At 41.8% G+C, this 23,019-nt stretch overlaps 1 protein-coding gene across 3 annotated transcripts in view; it reads left to right on the forward strand.

The window, feature by feature from the left end:
* Positions 1-23,019, forward strand: part of Myocd (myocardin) — a 78,418-nt gene that overhangs the window by 33,302 nt on the left and 22,097 nt on the right. For all 3 annotated transcript variants that reach the window (XM_090349550.1, XM_090349551.1, XM_090349549.1), the window contains exons 5-6: positions 4,409-4,573; positions 20,682-20,857. In XM_090349550.1, coding sequence (XP_090205676.1) covers positions 4,409-4,573; positions 20,682-20,857 — 341 coding nt within the window. The remainder of the gene's footprint in view (positions 1-4,408; positions 4,574-20,681; positions 20,858-23,019) is intronic.

The following is a 23,019-nucleotide window of genomic DNA, read 5'->3' on the forward strand; positions in this document are numbered from 1 at the left end:
CCATCTGTGTTGCTGTTCGCTTTACTTTGGGAAGTGAACAAAGTTTAGTAGTGACTTCCACAGCCAGTAGCAGGTAATGGGCTGATTTATGCCATTGGTATTTTTATGTTCCAGAATGTCAGGGATTATCATCTCCAGACACCAGTGTTGATCAACGCAGGCCCCATTCTCTCTCTCTCTCTTAGGGAGCTGCCTTCCATGATGGAGATAGGGCAAACATATCACTCCACTGGTATTGACACCTGGATGGAATGTAGGTGGGGGGTTCCTTCTTTCACTTGCTCCACGAGGTTCACCTTCCCTGGGAGAACAGATCCCAGCTTCAAAGGGGCCCATCTCCTACTCTTAGCTATGAAATACTTACTCATTGAGCAAAACCATATTGGATGGCCATAAAAGAGATAAGAACAGACCTTCCTTGTGGTTTAGTAATGAATAAGGTACAGGTTCTGACCCTAAAGGGTCCTCCCAGACATGAGAATTAGTATTCATTCGCAGCTTTGCCTGAGAAGAGACAGAATGCACAATGTGGCACATGGGCACAGTAGGATAAGAGGAGAGAAAGAGAGCTGAATTAGAATGTTTGGGGAAGAAGGGAGGAGAGCAGTTGGATGTGAAGGATGGAGTGTGGACAGGAAGCAGGGAGGGCGTGTAGAGCGAGAGGGCTTCACAGACCCAGTACTATCCATTTCCTAACCAAACTGCATGCTGACTATGAGAAGCCTAAAAGGTGCTGAAAAATAACCCAAAAAAAATGTAGGCTTTTGACTCTTCGATCAACATATCATCCATCATTGTCACTTTCTACAGCTGGCCTTTTTTTCCCCAACCCTGGAACACATGAGCCTGTTTTAAAATGAGGAACTGTGTTCAGAGTAGGGAAGAGAGAGAAGGAAGACCATATAGAATTCAGGGAAAGGGTTGTATAACTTACAAGGCTGATACCTGGACAAGATGGCAAGTATACCCAGGGATGTCAGGCTGAGGTGTTTTCATTCTTGACAGACCCCAGAAACAGCTGCTGTATGAGCATATACATGCACAAATAATCTAAGCAATACCATTTCAGATCAGATGTAGACTTGTAAATGATTGAGTTAGCAAACCAAAATGCATATTACTTCTGGCAAAGGTATGAGAGATACATGTAACATGTGGGTGGCTATATTGATTTATGTATCTAGAGATGATCTGGTAACTAATTCCTTGGAATTCCTACCCTTTGGCTTTGCTATGCAACTTTGTATTTTTTATTTAAACAAAATAATTCAAAATTCAAAGATTTATCTATGATAATGATAATCATCATTTGGTGGTGGTGGCAGTGGTGGGCCTTGGACTTTGGGCCTGGGTACTGTCCCCTAAGCTTTTCTACTCAAGGGTAGCACTCTACCACTTTGAGCCACAGCTTCATTTCTGGTTTCTTGGTGGTTAACTGGAGATAAGAATCTCAGGAACTTTCCAGCCCAGGCTGGATTCAAACCATGACCCTCAGATCTCAGCCCCCTGAATAACTAATATTACAGGCATGAGCCACCAGCACCTGGCTTTGTGAAAATTTAATAGCAAAACATGGTTTTGCAATTCAACAGTAGGGAATAAGCCAAGTAAATCCAGGATCATCTGTCAGGCTGAAAACCAGGGAGTCACTTCCAACCAAGTTTCCAAGAATAATGCCTGAATAGCAAAAAAACTTTACAAGCTATCTAGTGAGAACAGCAGAACACAAAACTACATATACAACCAAATTCTAGGAAGAAAAAATAGATACACATAAACATAAATTGCATTTTCAGGCAGCTTCTGGGAAAGAAAAGTACATATCAATAGCAATAAACATAAATAACTTTAGTGTTGAAAGTATTTGACCTTAAGTGGATAGTGTCTTGAAGCTTTTATTTTCTTTCGTATATTTTTTGGGGATTATAGTATTACCATATGCTATTGTAAACTTCGTTCACATTTATGATAATGAGCACACAATAATGCTATAATCCAAAAATCCTAAGAGGACCTGGGACTGGAGATATAGTTCAGCAGTGGAATGCGTGCTAGCATGAATAAGGCCCTGATTTCATTCATCCCCTCCCCTCCCTGCACTCTCCTTAGTGGTGATGGGGTTTAAACTCAGATTCTCCTACTTGAGTCATACCTTTTTGGCTTCAGTTACTGACTTTTTTAGAGCTTTTTTGCCTGGACCATCCATGGACCATAATCCTCTTACCTACAGCTCCTACATAGCTGAGATTATAAGCTGGAGCCACTGCTCCTGGCCCCATTAGAAGTCATCAATTAATTAGCAGCCCCTGAATCTTTCACCTGTTCTGTGGCTTCCTTAAAATCCATTCTTATGCCTTAGTAGAAATTAGGAATTCACTTCCTGGAAGACCAAAGACCTGATATATACAAAATGACCCATATCTTCAGGAGTTCCGAAATGTACACAAAAGGAGCCAGTAACTGTGACTGTTAAAGGCAGACAAAGCAAAGGAAGCCTGTAAGGCAGGAAAAATCAGGAAGAATTTCCACTAAGGCCTGGGAGAGAACCAGGATTCTCATGAGGAGGGGTAGGGGAGCATTCCAGGCTATGGAAACAAAGCAAGGGAAAGTGATACTGCAGGTAAATTCACCTGGAGGCCAGAAAGCACAAGACCAATTTCCCTGGGGGTAGTAGCTTTGGGGTGGGAAACCACAGGTCCTTAGGAAGATTAATTCAGTGTGTGACATGCTTAGAAATGTGGGTTGAGAAGGATAGATAGAGAAGACCATTTGGGGAAGTGGATGGGTGCAAATATAAAGGATTTTCTGAAGATTCACAATGGGTTGTGTGTGCAATGGATCAGAAAGCACTGACGTCATCACAAGGAACTCTGGGGATAACCTCCCAAGGACAGGACTGGAAAAGAGTAAGCCCTAAAGCCTTCGTTCTTTTGTTTGGATCACTGATGCTTCTTCTTTCTCTAAGGTGAACAACTATTAGGCACCTCCTAGACAAACCAACATGCTATGGCCCATTAGGTACACTTAGGCCTGCATGGAGAATGCAAGATCCAGCTCCTGAAACAAAGCTGAGATTAGCAGTTTAACAGTGAAGAGCTGAGAGATATGTCCATTAGTACCACATCATCTAAATGTGACACATTGAGAACAAAGCTATATACTCCTAGACGGGATGTGAGAGAGAGAGAGAGAGAGTGTGTGTGTGTGTGTGTGTGTGTGTGTGTGTGTGTGTGTGTGTGTGTGTGTGTAGGGCTTGAGCTCGGGGCCTCCATACTCCTCTATTTTTTTTTGCCAGTCCTGGGCTTGAGCTCAGGGCCTGAGCACTGTTGTTGGACTTTCTCAAAGTCAGAGCTCTACCACTTGAGCCTCAGCACCACTTCTGCTTTTTTCTATGTATGTGGGACTGAGGAATCCAACCTGGGTCTTCATGCATGCTAGGCAAGCACTTTAACCACTAGGCCAAACTCCTGGCCCCCCCCCTCTATTTTTTATTTACTCACGGTTGGCACTCTACCATGTGAACCTCTTCTCCACTCCGGCAGTTTGCTGGTTGATTAGAAATGGAGTCTCACAGAATATCCTGCCTAGTTGGCTTTGAAACTCAATCCTTGGATTAAAGCCCCTTGAGTAGCCAGGCTTTTGTAGAATCTTCACCTTGGCCACGTTCTCATCTATGTTCTGCCACAGAAACCAGTGAATTGGGACCCACTGGCCTCAGAAAATTTGGTGCTAGCCACCTAGAGGTTGGCTTACAGCTCAGGAGATGACTCTTCTCACCCTCTCAGAGATGATGAGCTACTGGATACAGACAATTTTTTAAAGCTCTCTCTGTTTAATGAAACAACCATTTCAAATGAATTTGGGTTCTTTTATGACTGACATGAACATTTGACTCTCAGTCCATGTCATAACATTGATCAATTTAAACCCTCTAAAAATTAGATGATGCTTACCACTCACACTAATTACCACCACCGATATTATGAAATTTATCATCCATATCACCAGTGCCTGTCACTAAGGAAGTATGGGGAGTTCAGGTTCAGGCAAACATCGCAAACTTCAAAGGATGCTCACTTACGAAACTGCCAACTTGCATGAGTTTTGTTTTCGAACAAACCCTGGCAAAGGCAGTTTTTCTAACTTGTCTATGTGCCTCTCTGTTTGCCTTTATTTGGAAGAATCTAGTCTTTGGTGCTAATCCCTGTAAAAATGATGATGATGACATTGAAAAATTATTAGGACAGTAGAGCATGAAGTGACACAATGTTTAGTAACCACCCGAGCCAAAAACCCAAATCCAAACCCAAATGAAATGAAAGAAAAAAATCAAAAAACAAAACAAAACAAAAAAAGAAAGAAGACCACAGATTCTAAAAACGGATCCCTTTGCCTTTCAACCCATCAGCCTCTGCTGCAGAAAGATCCATTCCCACCACTGCTCAGATGAAGCTGAAAAGAGCTCGCCTCTCAGATGATCTCAACGAAAAGATCGCGCTCCGACCAGGGCCTCTGGAACTGGTGGAGAAGAACATTCTCCCGGTGGATTCCACTGTGAAGCAAGCCATCAAAGGTAGCTAGAACATAGCACATGCGTCCTGGGTGCTTGAGAGCCCTCGGGGCAGCAGAGGCTGATGCACCAGGGACTTTATGGGGAGGGGAGGAGGCCTAGTCTCTAGACCAGAGCTATGCATGCTATCATGCCTTGCTATCCTGCCTCCCAGCCAGAGATGCTGGGGGATGAGGGAGAAATTCATCCACAACTATTCCAATGAAAGGTCAATGCAGGCCATGTAGACATAACCCTCCAAGCATCCTTCCACTAAAGCGTCCCCACTTTAGAATTGATGGTCCAGATGCTTCAGCTTCCTTTTGAAGACAGGGATGTTTTTTTGTAGTCTCCTCAAGATAACACAAGCAGAGTGCACATATTGAATTCCTTCAGGGAAGGGTTAAGTGATACTCAAGGGTACTCAAGTGAAAGGGACAAAGGGAAGCTTCAAATCCCCATAGGTAAACTGACTTGCTTTCAATGAGGCCTATAGGCTGCTCAGAGATTTAATAATACATCTTATTGTACAATATAATATTTTAATGTTTTGACACAGTATCCAAAAGAATGGGCAAGGGTGTTTTGTTTCCAAACTAAGTTTATTATGAATTTTCTCATCAAGTTGACCTAGGTTCTAAAATCACACTCTTACTCGCCCACTCTGAGGCCCTATGTCCTTGCCCTTAATACCTATAAACATGATCATGTGAACTCTAGGAGAGTCAGTAATCATCTGTCAGCGCCTACCTAGATATTCAAGTATGATGCTTTCTTTTCTGCATCCTGCATCTCTTGTGCCCTTGAACTTGACCTAGAGATCTCAAGACTGAATTTTACCGTTGTTATTCTGATATAATGTCAGATGGGAAAAATATCTCCATCTGCCATCATTTCCTAGAACCTTCTATTCCATACTTGTAAACTTATTAATTTTGCTCTGATAGGCAAAACTGCCTTTTTATATTGCACTTTTCAGTATATTGTGAAATTGTATTTTTTAGGTGATTGCACATCACTTGCAATCAGTGGGTTTTTTTTTGTTTTCCTGCTGGGCTTGTTCCTTTTTTACTGCTATGTTAATACTATTTATATAGTATCTTTCCCCCGACACACACACAGTGCTTGTCTTTTTACCAATTGGTCCTTTTCCCTTTAGTATTGCTGATTTTGTGTGTAATGATTTTTACCTAAAACAATTTTAATTCTATCTTTTCTCTGGTCATTTCTCTATGTTGAAAATATTATCAAGCATACAGCTTGTTCACCTAGACAATCTTCTAACAGTTATAGATGAGTAATTCATTTTTGTATTTAAATCCAGAGTACATCTGAAATTATTGAAGGACTTGGTTTAGGAGGTAGGTTTAATGTTATCTTTCTATAATTTTCTGATATATTTTATGTTTTATGTTAAATTCACCCTCAAAAGCTTCTTTATAATAGTGTGGGTTTTTTCCCTAACATTTCTTGACTGCTTTCAACGGTATATTATAGAGGAAAATTAGAGTCAGGTTTTCAAGTGCCAACTTCAATTCTGATAGAATCAAGTATGAGATTGCAATGAATTTATAGGTTAATTTATGTTTAAAATATATTGTCTTTTCATATCAGAAATAGAATACTGCTCTCCATTTATTTAAATGTTCTTTAATTTTCTTTGACAAAATTGGTGTTAGCTTAAGTAAAGCCATGTGGATCATTGTTGACGTGGGAAAAACCTCATAATTTTGTACATTATTCTAGAACTAGGCATCTTTAAAGACTTCTTCAATGCTGCCAATAAGTTTTGTGGGTTTTTGTTGTTTTTGCTAATCCTATGGCTTGAACTCAGGGCATGGGTACTATCTTTGGGCTTTCTCAAGGCTAGTACTCTACCCCTTGAGCCACAGCACCACTTTTGGCTTTTTCTGTGTATATGGCTTGAAGGAATCGAACCCAGGGCTTTGTGCATGCTAGGTGAGCACACTACCACTAGGCCACACTCTCAGGACCCCCTTCCAATAAGTTTTTAAGTTTATCTTAAGGAGCCTAGGTACATTAAAGTCATAGCTCTATAAATCAAAAGCATATGTAGAAATTAATAATATACATGTATAATATATAAATATATTTTCATATATTTTCTTTGCAAATATATCATATAAATTATATAAAATTTTATGTACAAGTGTAGTGTTGTTACATTATAGCGTATAAACCAAAATATCTGAAACATAGAAGCCACTATATTTTATTTTATATTAAGTGCATGTAATATATATTATATGGAAATATAAATCATCTATATCACATACAAATCCCTACTTTATATATAAAATTATATATGAGATATATAATGCACATATAATTTTTATATATTCAATAAATGAGACATTTATACAATGTAATTTAATAATCATGTTTATATTACCTAGTTGAATACTATTATTGATATATACAATGATTCAAAAGAGCCAGGGAAACCCGGCACTGGAGGTTCACACCTGTAACTCTAGCTACTCACAAGGCTGAGATCTGAGGATTGTGGTTCAGGCCAGCCCAAGCAGAAAAGTATTTGTGAGACTCTTAACTAAAATTAACCATGCAAAAACCAAAATTGGCTCACGTGATAGAGCACTAAGAGACTCAGGGACAGTGTCAGACCCTGAGGTCCAGCCCCACTGCCAACATAAGGGAGGAGGAGGAGGAGGAGGAGGAGGAGGAGGAGGAGGAGGAGGAGGAGGAGGAAAAATAGATAGGAAAACCATCCAGAAACTAGGGCATACTAAATCCACTACGACAACAATGTTCATTGCAGTATTATTCACCATAGCAAATATATGGAACCAACCTAGATGTCCCTCAGTTGATGAGTGGATCAACAAGTTGTGGTATTTGTACACAATGGAATTCTATGCTGCTGTCAGAAAAAATGACATCGGCCCATTAGTTAGGAAATGGAAAGTCTTAGAAAAAATCATATTAAGTGAAGTAAGCCAGACTCAAAGGAAATTAGGGTCAATGGTTCCCCTCATTTGTCATAATCAGTAGAAACCTTGGGCTCTACTAGCAGAGACCTGCAATAGAGCAAAACCTTGATACATAAGGCCATATAGTATGAAGCTAATTGAAAAGACCTCCAGAATATTGAAACAAAAGCCATACAATGAATGATTGTTGTCCTTAATGTACTATGTTATCTCTCATCTCTTTTTCTGTCCCTTGGTTATCTCATATTGTTACAGTATCTCACTTTGTTATCTGATATATTGAATTTATTTGTATTTGGTTATTTGAAATTGGATAGGGAAGGGGGGAAAACCAAGATGGGGGGGGTGGAGAGGAGGGTAATGGGGACCAAGACATGTGAAAGGGTATCAATATATGTGAATTAATGCACCTTCTGACTGGCAAATATCATGTAACCCTTTTATTAATTACAATAAAAAAAGAAAAAGAATAGATAGGAAACCAGCCAAGGCTTCACAGCCAGACCTTGTATCAAAGTAAAACAAAAAAGTGATATGTCACAATCATTTTGTGTTAAGCTGTTATATATTTTTATCCTTTTTCTTCTTTTAAGGGGAAATGTCAGTAGTCATTCACTCCTATATGCAGTGTGAGTGTTTGATATAGAGATGGAAGTGTTTCTCTGTTCATTTTCTAGGAATGGTTTGCTAGGTGGATGCTCTGTGTTGAAAGTGCTTGAAAAAGATGACGGTATGAATCGCCTTCTGTATGACGCCACCTTTTGCAATCATACATAACTTTGTGGAAATGTGTTGTCATGAAATTTTTTGTTTTATTTTTTTTTTGTTTGTCTGATTTTTGGCTCAGTCATGGAATATGAACTCGGGGTTTTCTGGTGGTTAGTTGGAGATAAGAGTCTCACAGGGATTTTCCTGCCTGGGCAGTCTTTAAACCATAGTCCACAGATATCTACGTCCTGAGTAGCTGGGATTACAGATGGGACTCACCAGCTCCCAGCTTCATGAAATATTTTTAAGAAATCATTCTAGTATTTCTAGTATTTTATTTGAGATTCTGCACCTAGCTGGACCTTAGTTGGAATTACCCTCTCTGGATTAACATTAAGCTTATTTCTCACTTCAGCCAAGCCTCCAGACAACCTCTTTCCTTCTTGTCACTCCATTATCCCCCAGAGAGAGAACAACGCTTTTTCTTAAAGGAGTAGATAGTAAATTCTTGAGGCTGCATCTGTCACAGCTGCCCAATTCTTCTCTTGTAGTGGGAAAGTCACCATAACAACAAGTCAACACATGGGTATGGCTATGTTCCAGCAAAGCTTTATTTAGAAACACAGGCAGTGGACCTGTTGTTTGCCTGCCCCACAGCTCCTTCATGAATCTACCCAAAGGAAGAATGAGAAGGCCCCAGCCACTACTCTTGCAGTCTTAACTTGGAAATGAACACGTCACTTCCACTGGTTCTGCTGTAAGAACCATTAGGTAGGGCTGAGAGAAGTATCTTCTGCTCTGGAATGGGCAGCTCTTTCCCACCAATAACTCTACCAAGGAAGGGGCCACATCCGTGTTGATAAATAATCTGACCAAGCTGTCGCAATGTTCTTTTATATCACGTCAAGATGTTCCTTAACAAATTATAGTTATGTTTTGATAATCCAAACCTAAACTGGGAAAGCTATCAGATGAAAATGAATTTATGGCACCCATGTACCAAGTATCCTTGTCCAGTGACATAGCAAAGTGGAGCCTAAATTATCTCCTCTTGTGATTGGTGGCTGGTTGGATTGGCTTGTCACTTGCTCTGCTCAATATCACAAGAAAGGATCATAATATTTATCCCCAGCCTAAAGTTCAAAACTTAATCTTCAAGTTTAAGTGCCTATTGTTTTGCATATTTGTAAAGAAAAAAATAACAACTCATCAGAAGTTAAACTAGTTTATACTTATCTTTTCATATCTATCTACATGTTAGAAGCATTTAAATATAATCTCCATGATTATTGCTTGAAAATATTGTTTATTTGCATCATAGGGACCCAGGGCCACCTTGAGAAATAGTTCTTAGAATGGTGCTGTGACTCAAGGGGTAGGGTGGTAACCTTGAGGTGAAGAGCTCAGGGACAGACCAGAGTTTAAGTCCCATGACTGTCAAAACAACAACAAAAAATAGGTGGGGAGTTTGTCCTAGTGGAGAATGCTTGCCTAGTATAGTTAAAGATTGGGGTTCCATTCCTCAGTACCATATACATAGAAAAAGCAGGAAGTGGTGTTGTGACACAAGTAATAGAGCTCTGGCCTTGCGAAAGTCCAAGTATGGTTTTCAGGCCCTGAGTTCAAGCCGAAGAAGAAGAAGAAGAAGAAGAAGAAGGAGAAGGAGAAGGAGAAGGAGAAGGAGAAGGAGAAGGAGAAGGAGAAGGAGAAGAAGAAGAAGAAGAAGAAGAAGAAGAAGAAGAAGAAGAAGAAGAAGAAGAAGAAGAAGAAGAAGAAGAAGAGGAGGAGGAAGTTCTACTTAGATTTTCTGCCATTCGATCCAGGGTTTTCTTTTTTTGTTGTTTGGGGCTTGAACTCTGGGCCTGGGCATTGTCCCTGAGCTCTTCAGCTCAAGGCTACCACCCTACCCTTGAGCCAAGAGTCTCCGGTCCGTATGTGCCCAGGCTGGTTTTAAACCTTGATCCTCAGATCTCAGCCTCCTGAGTAGCTAGGATTATAGGAGTGAGCCACTGGGCCTGGCTCCAGGGTTTTTTATGTATTCACATTTTCTCTTAATTTGGAGAATTTACCTTAGCCTAGATATTTTCATTATCCTCCTGGATTTCAAAGTGAATTAGCCTCAAGTAGCATATAGTCTTGGCTTTTAAAAAGTTCTAACTCTCAGGACTTGGAGTTAGGCTTCATTTTTTGTTTTATTTTTATAATTATGTATATGGTTTGTCTTTTGCCCTCTCTTTTCGTAAGTTCGAAAGTCTGTCTTGCTAGTTTATGATTATGAAATAGTTTATGATTTTATTTGTCTATAATGTTGGCCTTGTGTCTTTTCTTGAATTCAATTTGGCTCTTAGTTTGGGTTCTAAGAAGAATTTGCATGAGAGCTGGAGCATCATTTGTTGTGGTCAGTTCTGGTTTTGTTTTTTGGGTTTTTTTGGTCTTTCGTCTTTGATGTTGGGGATCAAACCTTGCCCACGTACAAGGCAAGTGATCTATCACAAGCTGTAACCCCATCTTCAAGCTTTAGAATCCATCTTCCTTGTTGTGCAACCTGAACTCCATGACTGAACCATATGGCCATGGAAGACTCACCTCATCTCTCTGTGTCTCAGTGGCCCCATCTGTAAAATCCCCTTAGTAGCAAAGCTTTACTTTTCCTCCAAACAGATTGCATTGATGTATTAAATTAGCTATACGCTGATGACCAATTTACAAATTACTATCCATTCTGACTCCCAAGGAATTTGCAATTTTGTTTGTAAGGAAAGAGGCGTAGGACAGTGCTCAGGCTCTGAGTTCAAGCCCCAGGACTAGGGGGGCAGGGTGAAGGGGTAGGGGAAGAAAACCATCATTCCTATGACACATTTTTTTGAAAAGACATAGGAATAGAGCTATCTATGTGTGAGTCCTCTCTGAGGATCCTGCAAGAAGTGATATCTTAGCTGAGCTGAGAGAGGTAGAGAAGAACAATAAGGATAGTGAGTCAAGCATTGGTTAGACAATAAAGACAGCTTCAATTCTATCTTCAGAGCAGAGAAAAGGTTCAAAATTCAAGGTTGCCCTCATCATTAATGGAATAGATATAAACATTTTTTCTAAATCCCCCACAGGGGGACACACAATTTTAAAAATAATAAAGCAGTAGAGAAGCATGGGAAGCCTTTCCAGCAACTGAGAGAGTGGAGTCTGTGAACAGAGTGGGGGCTGGGCATGCAGGAAGGCTGGCTGGCTGCAGTGTGAACTCAGGAGAGGCAGGCAAGAGACAGAGCTCCATTAGGAAGCTATTTGACTTTGCTTATGAGAGCCAAAGCAAGAGTCTTGGCGCTGAATCTGGAAATAATTTGTGAAATTGTTGATTTGGCATGATTAGCTCAGCAAGACGATGTCAGTGTAGACAAGATGACAGCAGCCTTGTCTTGGGCAAGTGGGTAAAAGATTCTGCCATACTCCAAACCAGGACAATGGATGGAAGAACAGATCTGAAGAGAGATGAGAAATTCTTACTTTGAAATGTTGAATTTGGGGGTGGAGGACAGCCCATCAAATTCATGGGCAGAGAATAAGTGTACAATATATAGAAACAGAGTTCCAGAGAAAGATTTGGTATGGAAGTTCAGACTTGAGAGCCTTCAGCATAAAATACAAATTGTGTTGTTGGTGTGCACATAAGGCTGTCATCACAGTCACTCATTGCTGCATTTAAAGGATTCATGGATAACCTTATATATGCCAGGCTCTAAGTTCTTGGTCTATTATCAGCCAGCAATATATAAAGATTTCTGCTGATCTAATGAGGAGACACAGAAAATAAGCAAAAATAAAATAGGATATGTATATTATATATAATAATAAAAGTTAACTGTGATATATGTAAAAATAGGGCAGGGAACTGTTCTACTGGAAGAGGAGAGACAAAGGAAAGTGAAGATGCATAGAAAGAGAAGTCCAAACGTGAGGCTCTCATACTATAATATTTAAGACAATTCAGAAGACACAGAAGGAAAGAAAACTCCAGAGATAGGCACCAGTCGAGAATTAAGCAGCGATTCTCCACCCAGGCATCCTCCTTCACAGCAATGATCTGTCCTACATGCTTACGAGTTTTATGAGCAAATGGCCACATTGTATGGCAGCGATTTTGTAAGGTTGCTTACAGATCAGACCAGTTGTAGCCCTGTTTGCAACAAAAATCACCCCCACCCACTCTTCCACCTGTCCCTGTGATTCCATCCCATCCCTGACAGGGTGATGACTCGGGCCTGTGCAGTGTATCATTCTTCCAGCCTCTGTGTATTTTCCCATCTCTGTCCACGCGCCATTCCAGTTGTGTTTACATTTCCCAGCTCTTTCCCCAGCTGTGTTTTTGTGTTTCTGCCAAGCTCTGAGAGGCCCACTCTGTCAATGTCTCCCTCCTTCCCAACTTCACCAGAGACGGTCACTTCGGCAACCGTTCCCCTCTTATCTAGACCCTCTTCCAACCAAGGAAGGGGATTTTGACAGCTAATCCCCCTCCCCATTGGGAAATTTTTCTTCTCATTCCCAGACATATAGCTGCTTAAAGGACCATACTAAGTCATTTCCCCCTCCAAATTTTTCTGCCCTCCATTTTCCTCTCCTGTAGGGTGACTTCTAGACTTTTAATTGGTTGTCTAAGCCAAGAGAGTTTGCAAAATTCAGCTGGAGGAATCCCAGGCCCTTCTCAATAATGGCCTGTACAGAATAGTAGAGTATCGGCTTCCTTATGGTCCCGTCTCAGTCCAGCTCTGTTTGCCTTTCAAAGGAAACCCTGACTCAAGTTTAGTCCAGAGCACTGACTGAACCACATAATGTTATATGGAGTGATGATTTATAATGGCACATAAATAACACATAGGCCGGGTATCAGTGGCTCATGCTTGTAATCCTAGCTACTCAGGAGGCTGAGATCTGAGGATCGTGGTTCAGAGCCAGCCTGGGCAGGAAAGTTCATGAGATTCTCATCTCCAGTTAACTACAAAAATAGTGGAAATGGCTCTGTGGTTCAAAGTAGTAGAACAGTAATCTTAAGCACAAAAGCTCAGGGACAATGCCTAGGCCCTGAGATCAAGCCCCAGGATCAGCATAACCCCCCTCCAAAAGAAAGAAAGAAAAAAGAAATAACACATCAGCATCTAGCAAGGCCTTATTCACCTGTGAATGATCATTAGTAAGTTAATTTTTCTAGGGGTAACACTGGATGGTGGATCAAGTTTCCCCTCAAGGTGTCTCACAAGCAAGAAAGTCTCACAAGTTGGACGTTTTAGCAAGGATTTATTTTAGTGTAACAAGTTAAAGCGAGAATGAGAGGGAAAAGAGGGAGGAATATTGCCCACTCCCCAAACAGAATCTGGGAAGAAAAGACTCCAAATGGTAGCTGGTAGCTATTGTCTTTATTCTTTCTGAGCTGTGGAAATACACAGTCGTCCTCTAGCAATCCCCAACCATTAGACAATGGTTCCAGGCAGCCAAGATGGGTGCTGCTCATTATTCTCAAATAAGGGGATTCATTTGGCCCTAACCAAAATATAAGGAGAACATGTGAGCTTTAGGGCTTCCTATCCCCAGGTTTGGATCTCATTTTTCTGCTTCTCTGCATATATGAAGTGTTTGTAGAAAAGAGAGCAAATATAACCTGCTCTTCTGTATCTCTCTGTCTTTGTTATTTACCATCTAAAAATATAGGGAGCCTGTTCCTTTGGTTTGGGGGGTTCTATTTCCTGTTTCTGATATCTGAGTCTGGCTTTTTAAATATCTATTCATTTTAATTTCTTTGTCTGCTACAAACCCTATTGCAGTAAACCCCGGAAGCTTTTCTCTTGTTGGTCCTCCAAGCTTTTATTTTTACTTGACCCCATCCTCCTTTACATCCCAGGGAAGCTGTTTATTGTCTAGACACCTGACTTCTGGCTGGAGTGCAACAATATCCAGCTGGGTTTCCCAACTCTTCAGACAATAAGAGGGTCCTGACTTCTAACTGCAAATGTCAATCTCCTCCTTCTCTTTCTTTCACCTTGTTCTTCAATGAAATCAGGTCTTGTACTTGAGTCAGATTTTCCAGTTACCTTTGACTAACTCTAACCTCTGATTCAGAAAAATGACCTTTGTGGCCAAAGATAAATAGGTATTTTTTTGGTTTGGTTTGGTTTAAATCTCCCCTGAATTCTTTAAAGTAAACAGCATGTACCAAAGCTGTTACAGAATCACCTGTTAACCCATCCATGCTCTCAGTTTCTAACAAAAACCCTTCTTCTCACTAGCCATCCATTCCATATTCCAGCACTCTGGAAGTCCTGGACATTCTGTAACCATCCATTTTAAAGGCACATATACAATAACTATGGCCCTAAGTCAGATGGTAAGATTGTTTGCTTTGGCATAAGAAGGAAAACGTTTACTTTGGCATAACTTTCTCATGGGCAAAATTCTATCATTCCACAATGAGAAATCACTTCCAAAGTACAGCTGATCCTTGGGGAAAGAAATACATGCAAGCATACATGACAAATACTCTTCTAAGGAAGAGTCCTGGGAAAGAGAGGGAGAGAGGCTAGAGAATCCAGGAGCTGGGGAGCTCTGAAGAGTGTGGGAGAGACTGAGAAGGAAGAGGAGGAAGGTGGGTTGTGCTGCCTGCTGATTTGGCAGGCCTGATTCGGTTATCTCTGCTCTGCCCAGAGGTGGACAGGACATGGTCAAGGAGGGTGGGCATTGAGGAAAGACCTCAGGTACTGGGAAGGCCTGAGTGGATGGTGCCTTACACAAAGAGACAAGGAGTAATTTGAACTCATATATGATAAAATTCCTTCTTCCTGACTTTTAACCTTCAGAACTGATGCAGGATGCATATATATATATATATATGCATTATATATAATATATATATATATAGTAATTAGCTATTTTCCTGATTTATGAGTCCCTAGGTAGAACTTTCTGAAGAAAAGGAATCCTTCTCCATCCGAACACCTGCCTATACCTGTTTCTGTGATGCAGTCATCAGATCCTTTTACAGAATAGGGGATACCCACTCCGGCTATATAATTGCATCTGTTTGTTGACCCCACACTGTGGTACTGGGTCTATCCAAGTATCTTTATAGTTCCATATAAATAATAGCTACATGTCACACATTGGTGATATTTGTTTGCTCTTAGGAAATAGAAAGTTTGTTTCATTGTCTTTCAAGGCAGTGGTAGGAGTTGTTGGTCTGTCGTGGTAATGGATCAAAGAGGGAGTGACAGTGTTGGGGGGATGTCACTCTGATCAAGATACATTGTATTCATCATCTGCTTTGTTAAAAGGTACCTCCTTTGTACAACTACTTAAATATTTCTTAAAAATACCATTTATAGACATGAATTCCAGGAAATGGAAAAATTAAATAAAATAACTCTCTCTCTCTCAGCTATGGCAAACATAGCTAACTATCTATCAAGTAGATAAGCCTGGTGGTCCATTTTCCCACCCACCCACCCATGTCCTCTGCCCATCCCCCTGGCTTTCTAGCTTCTTATCCTAGGTCCTAGTAGAAAGGTAAAAAGGCTCCAACTGCCTCACTATATAATCTTGGAGTCTGAAATGTTTGTGTACAGCTGACTCAGTCATCTAATCAAGTCCAGGGGGAGCTCAGAGTCACTCGCCAGCCCCAAGTCCCCAGGGAGCCAAAGCCCAGAGCCAGTCCCCTCCCCCTCTGGGCATAGCCATAGGATGATGTCAGAACTTCCCAAACAGGTTCCTGTCATCACACTACAGAAAGATAGCCAGCCCTGGGCTCCAACAGCTCCCAGCCAGCCTCACACTGGGGGAGACTGGGGCAGAGGCCCAGGGTCACAAAGCAAAAGGACAGATGCAGATATTCCAGGGGCAGTCAGATAAAGTCATCTTTCTGCTCTGCAGGAGCCTGGCTTACACCAGGAGAGATCACTGTGTCCACTTGTTCAGTCCCCTGCTTTGGGGAAGGAGGGTCACGAATAAACTAGATTTACTGCCTCTGCACTTATGCTGCTCTTTGTGAGGTACACATAGAATATGCTTTTTCCAAGGTGCTCATTTCATTTTTTTGAATATTAAATTTGAGATCAGCCAATGCCCCTAACCAAAGAGTCACTGAGCCAGGGTTGGCTCTAGGTTCTTGGGAAGACTGAAGTATCTATAAGCCTGGGCAGAAAAGTCCCAGAGACTCCATCTCCAGTGAACAAGTAAACAAACAAAAAAGTGAACAGGAACCCTGCCTCAAGTGGGCAAGTAGCAACCAGCAAGCCAGAAGTTGTGAAATACTTCTGCCAGCATCTCAGTTCAATCTACGTTATTTCATCCCTGAAAACCCCAGGAGGTAGTGATGAAGCTTCCTATTATATAGAACAGGAGACTGAGGCTCCAAGAGGTTGAGAAAGTTGCCAATACTCACACGACAGTTAACGCAGTACAATCAAGGAACAAACACCCAAGGATGTCTGACTCCAGAGCCAACATCCACCAAACACTTCACAGGTAGCAGCGAGAGGAAGCCCACTGGCACATGTTCTCTGCCCCCCAACCCCACCCCTGCTATGGCTCATATGGAACTAAATGGTTATACAACTGTGCCTACCCTTCCCCTCATCTTCCGTCCCAGCCATGGAAAATCCAAGCCATGTACAGCCCCAAAACAGTGGTGATTAGTAGCATTCAGGTGCCTGAATTGTCCTGAGTGGTGCTCAGTGCATTTGTGGGTTAGGATGATGTCACAATGTCTTAGACACCAGATAGAAGGTCATATTTGGGGTCTTGGGACTCAGTTGCTTTGTTTAGGTGAGTGTGGACCTTGTATTTAGTAGCAGATATTCAAGGCTTCTTCCTGTCACTGACTTAGGTGGGGACTCTCTTTAATGGTAGATGTTACCTAAGGAAGTGCATTCCTTTAGGATTCTAGCTGTACAAGGATTGGCTCTTAAGATAATAGTTTTCCCTGGATGGTCGTTTGTGTTTCACACTTCCCACTCCATTTGTGCTCTTGGACACTATATAGTATCTATTCTATTCTCTTCACCATCATTATCAAATGTCCCTCTCCCTTTCTAGGTGCTAATCACAGTTGATTGTCGTTCTAGGCTGAAGTCAATCTCCCCTCCTCCAGGAAAACCCACCCCTGCTCCTTCAAGAGAATTCCTCTCTCTCCTCCCAGAGACTTCTTGGTCAACCTAGTGTCACTATCTGCTCTGTATGACTGCCACCAACACTTCCCTGGCAGTCTATCCCTGACAAATTCTCTGATTGTGTCCCCCATGAAGATACAGAGATAGCCGTTTGCTTAGGCCTTTCTTAGGTGTCCTCTCCTCTCCACATCTTATCTGATTCCACTTCAGCTTGTCTCTGTACCTCTGAAAATGCCCAGGGTGGAAATGAATGTACTGAGAAATGTTTCCTTCAGCCCTGGGGAAAATTGGACAGATTAATACAGACAGTGATGCCTCAGTACCTGCAGGGGTTCCAGGACCTTCCTGAGAACATCAAAATCCTATGTGTTTGTCTGTTATAACTTGTCCTCCCTGACAGTTTAAATCTCACTTGATTTGTAATACCTAAATTCTATGTAAATGCTATATAAAAATTGTTATGTTTTTTTATTTAGGGAGAAATGGCAAGAAAAGAGTATCTCTAATGTTCAGTACAGACAGAAGGCTTCCCCTTAATATTTTCAATCTGTAGTTGGTTGAAGCTACAAAGAATTCTCCTTCTAGGCTTTTCTATATCCGTCCAGAACCTCTTTCTGAGCTCACCTCCTTCTAGTGTCATGGTGTAAGGGTATACTAATTTACAGCACTGGAGACTTAAATCTTCATTCAGTCCCTAAATGGCCCTGTGGAGGGGACCTGACAATGTCACACTATGGAAAAACTGAGGCAAGAAAATGAGGCTCTGTTCTGACTTCCTATACCATTTTGAGCCTGAGCCTCAGATATCTTCTTTAGGAGATCGCAGGCCAATGATCTGGAGAACGGACAAATGGCACAGAAAATTACTCATGTCACAGGAAGGTGACACATAAGGCACCTATAATGTGTGAGGAGAAAAGAAAGAAGAGATAATATGCACAAAGTCTGGATTCTTAAAGGAGGGAGGCATTTAGGGATAGAGTTCCAATGGAGAAGAGAGAACCCTGATCTCTAAGAAAAAAAATGGCATTTGTCAAAGACCCAGTGAAACCTCCTTGGTAGAAGATGAGCAGCTTGTGTACACAATAATGAGGACAGGCTAAGGTTGGGATGTAGCCCGGTGGTAAAGCATTTGCCCAGCAAGTACAATACCCTGAGTTCTATCCCCAGTACCAAAAAGAACAGGCAAAAACAATATACAGAAAAGGCCAACATCTAGTCATTTCAGGTCCTACTAAATATTTTCTGTATTCTTATTGTGAAATTTTACAGTTGATGAAAAAAGGGGGCAGGGATAAATTAAAAATAAAACTTCCCACAAGTCTAATGGAATAATACATATCTATTTTAAAAATAAAGAAGGGCTCTATGTTCCCATCTGGAAAGATCTCTAAGAAACGCCGTGGAAGGAGGGGAAAGGCAAGTTTCAGATATATATATATATTTTTTTTTAATTTCCTGGGCTGGGAATAAAACCTAGGGCACTACACATGCTATACCAAGTTCTTTACCACTGAACCTCAGCCCTGGCTCGAGTAGCAGATTTCACCCAATCTTATCTGTATAGAATGCCTCTTCAATGTGTATGTCTATATCTTTCTGGATACATAAAGTTAAATCTAAAAGAGACAGGAATGTATTTACTTGAAATGGATGGTATGCACTAGGTATTTGATATAACTTGAATTTTTAAAATTATACTCCATATTATTTTTATAATTATAACAAATGAATAAATAACTTTTATAAGTGGCTGGTGGTAAAGCCAAGTGTCTCCAGGTTAGTAGGGTTCCCATGAGGCAGGTTACCAAAGTTTCCATTGCCCTGGCCTGGCCTGGCCTCTTTCCTGATTTGACACTCGGATGTCTGTGTGAGGGTCTGTGACAGATGCCAGTGGTGGTGGTGTTGACAAGCCTCAAGCCACATTGTTCCATTCCTTCCAGCTTCCCATTGCTCTGCTCTTGGCTACAGTGAGGGCTGCTTTCTCTTATCTGCACCTAGCAAGAGTCAAAAGTTCTTGTGAGTGTGACTGCAGAATACCGGGCTTTCTAAAGCTTCCTGATAATGCCTGAATTCCTTTCAGAGGGCATTGCTTGCAGTCGGGTTAGGGAGCCCGGTGGCTTGGGCACATTATGTCCTTGCAGAGGAAAGTTGGCAATACACAGAGGAAAAGACACTTTGGGATGTGCTTGTAGGCCCACCTGGTCTGATAACCTCTCTCAAGCCAATGTGTTCAGGTCCCCAAAAGGACCATGCCAGGGGGACTGAGTAAGAGTCTCTGCATGAGTGAGCTATTGATTACTTGCAAAATCTACTCAAAGATGCTAAGAAAAATCTCACTAATAAACACATATAAGCATCCAGACACGTTTCTGGGATATACTGTTTTTTTTGTCTGTAAGGGGACTTAAACTCAGGGTCTGGATGCTTTTCCTCAATTGTTGGGGTTTTGTTTGTCTTGTTTTTTTCCCATCAAGGCTAGCACTTGATCACTTGCAGCCACAGCCCCACTTTCATGGTGATTAATGGGAGAGGGGAGTCTCATGGCCCTTTTTGCCTGGGCTGGCTTCGAACCATGATGCTCAGATCTCAGCCACCTGAGTAGTGAGGATTGCAGGTGTGAGCCACCAGCAGCAGACCAGGACACAACTTTTATAAATGGCAATGGTTTGGTTTGAGGGGCTCTTTGGGATACCCTAGTTAACATTAACTAGTCATGACGCTTAGGAATTCAAACGAAGTAGCTGGCCACACGTTCCCTTATTAACAAAGTTTGTTAAACATTTTGTGCCAAGTAACCAGCTTTTTGCTTGAAGATAATTGAACAGCATGCTGTCTTTTCAGTTTTTGTCTCATTGAGAAACCTTAGGGAGAGAGCAGCCATCTTCTGCACCTTCCCCTTACCCTCATGATGCAGACTCAGGATGTGTGCTTTCCTCTACCATGTCCACTCTGGTTTCAGAGAAAGATCTCACTACCCATAGAAAATGTGGGAAAAGGCCTAAGAGCTAAAAATAAAGCTTCACACATGATGATAAACTTTTCATATATGATTCATTCATTCTCCCAGACCAGCAGACAATGGTTAGAAACACAAGTTCTCATTGAGGAAATTGAGTCATTTAAAAAAAAAATCTTTACTCCTTTTTGAACTTGGAAAACCACAACAAAAAAAAAGCCAGGAGGAAGAGATGTAGGCTGGCCACATAGGTGATGTGTAAAAATACCCCTAACCACAGAGGGGTACCTAAAACAGCTCTCTGGGGTTCCCCAATCACTGAACTGGGTCTTGGGTTTTCTCTTCCTTAGGGAAGCAGGTGAGCTTCTCCAAGGCCACAGATGCCTTTGCCTTTGAAGAAGACAGCAGCAGTGATGGGCTTTCTCCAGTTCATACTCGAAATGAAGACCCCCAGAGTGCTGCAGGATCTCCCCAAGATGCGAAAGCCACAGAAGCCCCTTTGGCAGGCCCTGTGGGGACAATCCAAGTAAGACATCACCTATGGCATCTGAGTTTCCTCATTTCTTCATAATATTTCTATCTCTATCTCTATCTATGTCTATATATCTCTCTATATAAGTATATATCCCTCTGTGTGTGTGTGTGTCTGTCTGTGTGGCACACCAATACTGAGGCTTGAACTCAGGGTGGTGCTCTCACTTCACCTTTTCACTCAAGACTCCTGCTTGACCACCTTCAATTCTGACTTTCTGTTGGTTAATTGGAGATGAGTCTCTTGGACTTTTCTGCCCTGGCTAGCTTTGAATCATGATCCGCAGATATCAGCCTCCTGAGTAGCTAGAATTATAGTAGTGAGCCACCAATGCCTGGGTCTTGAAATCAACATTGCTATTGTTGATGTGGCTGAGACTTCATTGCTGTTTCTTTATTTTGTTTGTGAGGCAGGCAGGGTTTTGCATGCTGGCTTCAAACTCATAATCTTGTTTAGTCTCCTGCCACCTCTCCTCCTCCACACACATACACAACACCTTGTGCTGAAAAGACAGGCATATGCCACCACACCCGGCTTACTTGTATCTTTTTCATGCCCCTTCTCACTCTATCCATTCTAAAGATCTGTGTGTCTCGCCAAAACCCTCCAGAAAACATTGAAAGAAAACCCTCACAGTATCATTTGGCATATCTACTCTACCACATAGATACTGTTTACCACCATCATTATGTACCACATGACCCAGGCTCAGTTGCATTAGATGATTTACCCACCACTCCTAGCTCTGAATGGCAGAGCAGGACTGATTTCAAAGACCAGCTGGAACCTGTAATCCTAGCTACTCAGGAGGGTGAGATCTGAGGATTGAGTGCAAAGCCAAACCTGGCAGATAAATCTAAGAGATTCATCTCCAATTAACCACCCGAAAACCAAAAGTCATACTGTAGCTGGAAGCACAAAAGTGGTGCTGTGGTAGAGCACTAGCCATGAGAAAAAGAGCCCAGGCCCCAAATTCAATCCCTGCAACCAACACACACACACACACACACACACACACACACACATACACACACACACAAGGATCAGTCCATTTCTTTAGACTGATGACTCATGGCTCAGTTCCCAAGAAATGGGGTGAAGGAAAGAAGAAAATGTGAGGAGGCCCCTATTTGTTCTACCTTTAACCATCACAAAGCTCCCAAGCTTCTGCAAAGTTAGCTCGCAACCCCCACCAACTCTTAGAGCTTACTTCTTTCTGGACAAATCCTCAAAACCTCAAAACTGAGGAATGTATATTAAAAAAAATTTAAAGAACAATTATACAGAACCCTGATGAGTCTCAGCAGCAGCTACTGCCAGGTTGCCTCCTCTGGTCCAGGGCTAATTAATGCTGAGCACTGTACAGACGTCACCCATTTACGTCTCCTGTCCACCCCAGGGTAGGTCACCTTGCTGTTGACTCCACCAGTGGGAAAAGTGAAATGTCTGAGGCTGAGAAACCAAGTGGCCTCTGAGATCACCAGACAATCTATCACCAGAAGCCACCTGAAGGCTCATTTGGCCTTTTCCACAGCCCAGCATGGACCCCCAAAGAGATGTTGGGGAGATGTACATGACAGGAAGGAGATACACTCATATGGCTGTGACATGGGGAAATACTTGCTGCCCTGATTCTGCAATGTTCCTCCTCTGGAGAAAAGCCTCCAGACCACAACTTTATTCCTGGGTTGTGGGGTGTGGCTCAAGTAGAAGAGGACTTTGCCTAGCAAGCATGCGACCCAGAGTTCATACTCCAGTACCACCATAACCTGGAGTTGCTTCCCCATGTCACTTTTAACCATTTTGTTCATGAAATGAAACTTTGTACCGTGGATTTTTCTACCCGTGGCATCTTGTCAGCATCAAAATGGTTCTGATTTTAGAGTGCTTTCAACTTGAAATTCTGGTTTTAGGATGTTCAATCTGTACTGGAAATGTTTTTCTTTTTTTCCCATTGAGAAGCCATACAGAGGGCAGACTCAAGAATTACGATTCACAGCCCAGTTTCCCAAAACCCTGTTAGTCACTGGTCGCTGTCAGACCTATCTTCAGTCCATCAGAGCAAACTGGAAGCTGAACCAAGAAGAAAATGTGGGGAAGGAGGGGAAAGGGGAGGCACAAGAAACAGAGCTGAGACATTTGTGCGTTTATTATAA

The sequence above is a fragment of the Megascapheus bottae genome, chromosome 17, assembly GCF_031878675.1.
Source record: "Megascapheus bottae isolate mThoBot1 chromosome 17, mThoBot2.hap1, whole genome shotgun sequence".
NCBI lineage: Eukaryota > Metazoa > Chordata > Mammalia > Rodentia > Geomyidae > Megascapheus > Megascapheus bottae.